A 7,311-nucleotide genomic window follows, 5' to 3' on the forward strand; every position below is an offset into this window, starting at 1 on the left:
GTTCAATACCAGTTGGGCCGGTCCTCATGTGTGCAAATCGTCATCTCAAGGACATTATCGTAATTTGACAAATAGGAGATTTCTCAAGAAAAGTCGATATTGGACTCATTGCATCAGAAAAATTAAATGGTTAACATTTAATTCTTGGGTCGAGTCAATTCGGTTCAAGGAGGGATTATGGCCAAAAAATGGATTATGGCAAAGTTGGAAAGTGTGAAGAAAGGAAAAAAAAAAAAAAAAGGAGATAGATATCTCTCCCTAATTTCTCTTCTCTTACGTAAATCCTCTCTCACACATATCTCTCTCAACATTCCCACCTCTCGGTCAAACATATTTCTCTCTCCCATATTTAATTCCTAATTCCCTTCCTTCCATATCCCTCCACAGATTTTATCTTTCTCCTCTACGATTGGAAAAAGATTTTTCTCTCATTCTTTATGTGGAAACTATCAATAGGAAAGGAGGAAAAAAGGGGCATTGGAAAGGGAGATAGCAAGCTAGAAGGGATTTTGGGGGAGAGAAAAAGAGTTCGTTCTTGGCTTTGGGCTTTGCTAGTTCACGGTTTTGGGAGAAGAACGCTTGAAGAAGAAGAAGAAGAAGAAGAAGAGGAAGAGCATCTACCATCGCCACCATCCAGCACCTTCACACACCTGAATCGCCATTGCTGCCATCGCTTCTACTCTCTTCTTCCCTCTAATTCTTTGGCTTGTATCCCTAACCCCTCTTTATTTAATTCATATTAAATGAGTAACTAAACATGCTGCTGTTTTTGCGAAGATGATACTTTAAAGATGATTTAATTATTCATTCTCTTTTCTTATTGATTGCTTGGAAAAGACTTAGGCATCTCATTATGATTTTTGTGTAATCATGTTTATATCTAGTTAGGATAATTTGTTTCTGTGATTCAAGTTAACCTACCAAGCAATGGTATGGAATTGATTCATGTGGTCGTATCGATGATACGGTATACCTGAATGTATTGTGCATACCCGAGTTCTTTGAACTTTCGATTCATTGTAGCGATCGGACGACAATTTCGCCAAGATACTTTATACCTAGAAGGGACCCTATTTTCTGTGGTTGTCATGGGGCTTGTAGTCGCCATGAGCTGAATATGAGAGAGATTGAGTGATGAATCTAATTTAAAGTTGATTCAACCTAAAAGCAGTATTTTCTCACCATCTTTTATTCGCTTTAATCAGTTGGTAGTGTTATCTTTAAATTAATTAATTTGCGTTTTTAGTTTCATCTTAGACTTGATTTAATTTCGTGCAACTTAGCCTCTGTTCCCCGTAGTTCGATACCCGTACTTTCCACTGTATTAGTGTTTAGTTAGGTTTATTTTTTATTGGTTCAACGACATGATCAAATTTTGGCGCCGTTGCCGAGGAACTAGAGCACAGTTGCTAGAGTTTTATCGAGTCATTCAATTTTCTTTCAATAGCTTGCATTAATCTTTATTTCTGAATTTCATTTTAGGTATTTCAGATTTTAGAATCTCTTAGTTAACAGCCTACAATAGCGTTAATTTTGATTTCTTTTTGGTGTTAACATAGCTTACTTTATTATTCATTCTAAATTTGTCTATTAGTATTAGTGATAGACTCACAGTTTTATTTTCTGCTGTAGGTATTGAATCGTTGGAGGTTGTTTGAGAGGGGATACGGTTCAGCTGGATTTGGTTCTTTCAAAAACACACCGATGCAGTCCGGATAGCCTCTGTGATATTCTCTAACTTTTCTCTTTATTTTTCTTTTAGTAGCTAATTTCAGCCTTGTATGATTCGGTCCCACGCTGGCCTAGTTACCCTTGTATGCTTCGGTCCCATACCACTTTAAGATTTACCTTGGTACGCTTGGATCTACGCTAGTTCAGGATTTCATTTTATTTAGGGTAGTTTAAACTTTTCATTTTTTTTAGGATAGTTTTAATTTTAGTTTTAATTTACGTTTGTAATTTTCATTTTAATTTTATTCTATAATTTTTCTTTACCACTTTTGTAATTTTCTTTTTCTTTTAGTATAGGTTACCCTTGTATGTGTGGTCCCGCGAGCTTAGTTGCCATATTTTGATCGGTCCCACATTAGGACATTCGACCCTACACTTACTACGTTTGGACCCCGATAGCTAGGTTGATACACTTGTATGCTCGGTCCCAGCCTAGTTTAGTTTGGTCGTTGTATGTTTGGTACGCGCTCGACCCGACCTGACCTATTAGATTTTGACCCCGAAATTGAACGTACCTGTAGGAGGATTAGACACCGTATCAGGATGGGTGACCAGGCCAGGCCACTGAGTGATCATTTCACTCCAACTACATACCAACCCCAAACCGGCATTAGGCTACCTACAATTGCGGCTGCTCATTATGAAATTAAATCAAGCATTATCTAGATGCTGCCATCGTTCTATGGACATCATAATGAAGAGCCCTATAAGCACCTGGATGAGTTTTTGGAAATTTGCACTACAGTAAAAATCCAAGACCTCTTAGAGGACGCCCTAAAACTGTTGCTATTTCCATTTTCCCTCAAGGATAAAGCCAAGCATTGGCTGCACTCCTTAGATTCTGCACAAGTAACCACATGGGCGGAAATGCAACAGCAGTTTCTGAAGAAGTTTTTTCCAATAGGCCGAACCAATACCATTAGAAGGGCCGTCACCACCTTCTCCCAGAATAGTGGTGAAGAATTTCAGGAGTATTGGGAACGACTGAAGGAACTACTTCGGAAATGCCCCCACCATGCTATACCAAAATGGCAATTGGTACAGTGCTTCTATGATGGTCTTAGTGACCAGTATCGTCAGATGGTGGATGCCTCTTCTGGAGGAACGTTTATGCACAAGAGCGAGAATGAAGCATGGGATCTTTTTGAGACCCTGAGTGAAAACTCCTAACACAGAGCTTCAGCCTCAAGGACTGAAGTCCCCACGCTTGGGCAACCGAAAAAAGGTGGACTCTATGAGATCAACCAGAGTGCTGACATAAAGGCGCAGGTTGACGTGCTATCAAAAAAATGGACTACCTGCTGTCAGAAGGACCTACCCAACCCCCATCAATCTCAAGGGGATTTTCTCCACCTGAGCAAGCTGAAGCTTGTGCCCTCTGTGCTGACCTGAATCACTATGTGACCGATTGTTATTTAGCAGCGCAATATCCTGAATTTATACAGGAAAAGGTACAAGCCGCTCAGGGTTTTGCCAACCCAGGTAACGACCCATTTTCCAACACCTATAACCCAGGATGGCAAAACCACCCCAATTTCTCATGGAAAAACCCTCCTAATCCACCCTTTAGGCCACCGTTCAATGCCCAACCTAATGCCTATAGGGGTGGACAACAACAACCTTACTCTCAACCTCAACATACCCCATCTTTTGAGAGTGAGGTAATGAAGGTGTTGAGAGGTATTGACCAGAAAGTGGGATCAACGACCAATTATTGCACTCCTACACTCAATCAGAGAGAGACTGGCCAACTACCAAGCCAACCTATTGGGAACCCCAATAATGTTCAAATAGGGAGGGGTATGGAACAAGTCCAGTCGGTTAGAGTGTTAAGGAATGGTAAGAGGGTGGAAATACATAACACACCACCTACCAACGAGGACTTCCCCTCTAATACCCCTCCACAGACCACACCAGCAGAGTCCACCCCAGCCCAGGCAGAAGTTGAATCAGAGGCACTGAGGCCTCTCATTGATGGGAATAGAACCATTACACCTTCATTGGTCCGTTCCCAGGAAAATACTGAGAAGGAGAATGAGCGACCAATTGGGGAGGGACCTCAACCGGATAAGTATACACCCCGAGTCCCTTTCCCTGACGCTCTCAAAACTTCATCCTCTCCCCCATTTGGGAAGCAAGGAGAGAAGATGAAGGAGATGTTGGATTTGTTTCAACAAGTCCACATCAACCTTCCATTATTGGATGCAATCGAGCAGGTTCCAGCTTACGCTAAGTTTCTGAAAGACTTATGCACTCAGAAGCGTAAGCTGAGGAACCAAACTCCCAAAACCATACACCTCACAGAACAGGTAAGTGCAGTTATCACTGACCTACCCCCCAAGCTAAAGGATCCTGGTGCACCACTCATCTCTTGTGTCATTGGAGACCTCTCCATTGACAAAGCATTGCTGGATCTGGGGGCTAGTGTGAATATCTTACTTGGTTCGGTTTTTGAGAAGTTTGGATTAGGAGAGTTGAAGTCCACTGAAGTCATACTTCAGTTAGCTGATCGTTCTGTGAAAAGACCTCGTGGACTTCTAGAGGATATTCTTGTGAAGGTAGATGATTTATACTTCCCAGTGGACTTCCTAGTCCTTGATATGGAATCTACCTCAGCTAAGCTTCCCCCTGTCATACTAAGGCATCCATTCTTGGCGACCGCCAATGCTTACATTAACTGCAGGTCAGGTGCCATGGACATATCGTTCGGGAACAAGAAGCTTCGACTAAACATCTTCAATGCATCCCTAGGACCCTACAGAGAAGACGAGTGCTTTGCTCTGGACATGATTGATGAAGCTGTATCTCAGTACACTTCCCAGATCCTTACTAATGATCCTCTGCAGCTTGTGATGTCCTTTAGGGCAGAAGACTTTGATGAAGAGGCCTATACTGAAGAGGTGACGCCATGTTAGATCTTAAACCCTCTTCCGGGCAGCCTCCTTGGACCTATAGATATGAGCCTTTGCCACCCTTGGCTACATCCCCTAAGCCATCTTCTCTGGAGTCCCCTCCACAACTGGACCTCAAGCCTCTTCCTCATACCTTAAAATATGCATTTTTGGGCAAGGAAGAGACTCTGCCGGTTATCATATCCTCTGAGCTTACTAAAAGGCAAGAGTCCCTCCTGTTAGAGGTTTTATCAGCTCACAAAGCCGCAATTGGCTGGTCTTTAGCTGATCTAGAGGGTATTAACCCTTCTGTTTGTATGCACCGTATCTATTGTGAAGACGGAGCTAAATCCGTGCGAGATCCACAGAGGCGCCTTAACCCTAATATGAGGGAAGTAGTGAAGAACGATATAGTAAAGTGGTTTGACGCGGGTATTATATACCCTATTTCGGATAGTCAGTGGGTCAGTCCAACTCAACTTGTCCCCAAGAAATCCGGAATCACGGTCGTCCCTAACGACCAAGGTGACCTTGTCCCAACTCGTACCACTACGGGTTGGAGTGTTTGTATCGACTACAGAAAGTTAACAAGGTCACGCGTAAAGACCACTTCCCTCTGCCCTTTATTGATCAGATTCTGGAAAAATTGGCTGGGCAGAGCTACTACTGTTTTCTTGACGGTTATTCGGGATATAACCAAGTCCCCATCTTTCCCGGTGACCAAGAGAAAACCACTTTCACTTGCCCATTCGGTACATTTGCCTTTAGGAGGATGCCATTCGGGTTATGTAATGCTCCGGCCACCTTTCAAAGGTGCATGATGGCCATATTTTTTGACATGGTCGACCATTCATTTGAGGTTTTCATGGATAACTTCTCCCTCTTTGGGTCATCTTTTGATGAATGTCTCCACCATCTATCTCTTGTTCTTCAGCGGTGTGTGGAGAATAACCTTGTTCTGAGTTGGGAGAAGAGCCACTTTATGGTTCGTAAGGGTAATGTACTTGGTCACGTAGTGTCTTCTCAGGGCATTAAGGTAGACAAGGCTAAAGTGGATCTGATTGCCAAACTACCCCCTCCCACGACTGTTAAGAAGGTCCGTTCCTTTTTGGGCCATGCCGGGTTTTACAGGCGTTTCATCAAGGACTTTAGTCTCACCTCCAGGCCCTTGTGCAATCTCCTTGCCAAGGATGCCCCATTTGTCTTTGATGAAAAGTGCCTGACTGCTTTCCATACCCTTCGGACTGCATTATCTGAAGCACCTATTATCCGGTCACCAGACTGGTCTCTACCATTTGAGATCATGTGTGATGCCTCTGACTATGCCATGGGTGCTGTACTTGGTCAAAGGGTGGATGGGAAGCCATCTGTTATTTACTACGCTAGTAGATCCTTGTCTAATGCTCAGTTGAACTACACCACTACTGAGAAGGAGCTCCTAGCTATGGCCTTTGCCCTGGATAAATTTCGCTCCTATCTTTTGGGCTCGAAGGTGATAGTCTTCTCGGATCATGCAGCCCTTAGGCACCTTCTTTCAAAGCAGGACACCAAGCCAAGGTTGATCCAGTGGATTCTTCTCCTTCAGGAGTTCGACTTGGAGATCAGGGATAAGAAGGGGTCAGAAAACGTTGTAGCAGACCATTTATCCCGAATTCTTCTGGATTCCTCTCCCACATCAGAGTTGGTTCAGGAAACTTTCCCTTATGAGCAGTTGTTTTCCATTTCGTCAAAACCGACTCCATGGTACGCAACTATAGTGAACTATCTCGCTGTTGGACAACTACCTCCTGATTGGGATAAAGCAGCTCGAGATAAGTTTCTCTCTACTGTGCGATACTACTACTGGGAGGATCCAGAGCTGTTTCGATACTGTTCGGACCGTGTTATTCGTCGTTGTGTCCCTGAGAGTGAGTTTCAGAGCATATTATCGTTTTGCCATACTCTCGCCTGTGGGGGACACTATAGTGGCAAGAAGACTACTGCCAAGGTACTACAGCCTGGTTTCTATTGGCCCACGTTATTTCGGGATGCACACACCTTCTACAAGGCGTGTGTGAGATGCCAACAAGTTGGCAATCTGTCCCGACGTGATGAGATGCCCCTAAGCCCTATCATAGTGGTTGAGATTTTCGACGTTTGGGGTATCGATTTTATGGGCCCTTTTCCTGCCTCATTCGGTAATGAGTATATTCTTGTGGCAGTTGATTATGTTTCGAAATGGGTAGAAGCCAAAGCTATGAAGACCAATGACCATAAGCTGGTTATCTCTTTTATTCAGGAGTACATTTTTAGCCGTTTTGGATTTCCCAGGGCCATCATTAGTGATGGTAGCTCTCATTTTCGACATTGGAGGGTAGGGGCTTTACTAAAGAAGTACTCTATTAACCACAAAGTGGCCACCCCTTATCATCCCCAGACATCTGGTCAGGTGGAGGTATCGAACCGAGAGATAAAACGGATATTGGAGAAGACAGTTAGACCGAACCATAAGGACTGGTCTACTCGACTGACTGATGCTTTGTGGGCTTACCAAACTACATATAAAACTCCTATAGGTATGTCTCCATACCGATTAGTTTTCGGTAAGGCCTGTCATCTTCCGGTTGAGTTGGAACACCGAGCATATTGGGCCATAAAGACATTTAATTTTGATATGACTCAGGCTGGTTCCACTCGTCGTCTCCAGCTA

The 7,311-nt window shown here is 43.5% G+C and overlaps 1 protein-coding gene across 1 annotated transcript; it reads left to right on the plus strand.

Annotated features, from left to right (window-relative positions):
* The first annotated feature begins 3,020 nt into the window (after positions 1-3,020).
* LOC122655472 lies at positions 3,021-4,646 on the plus strand. The gene has a single exon (XM_043849665.1). It carries the CDS (start codon positions 3,021-3,023, stop codon positions 4,644-4,646), a length of 1,626 nt encoding a protein of 541 aa, XP_043705600.1.
* The last annotated feature ends 2,665 nt before the right edge of the window (positions 4,647-7,311 follow it).

The sequence above is a fragment of the Telopea speciosissima genome, chromosome 3, assembly GCF_018873765.1.
Source record: "Telopea speciosissima isolate NSW1024214 ecotype Mountain lineage chromosome 3, Tspe_v1, whole genome shotgun sequence".
Classification (NCBI taxonomy): domain Eukaryota; kingdom Viridiplantae; phylum Streptophyta; class Magnoliopsida; order Proteales; family Proteaceae; genus Telopea; species Telopea speciosissima.

Excerpts from the sequence above, each read along its gene's own strand:
- LOC122655472 (XM_043849665.1), top strand. The coding sequence starts at position 3,021 with ATGGACTACCTGCTGTCAGAAGGACCTACCCAACCCCCATCAATCTCA.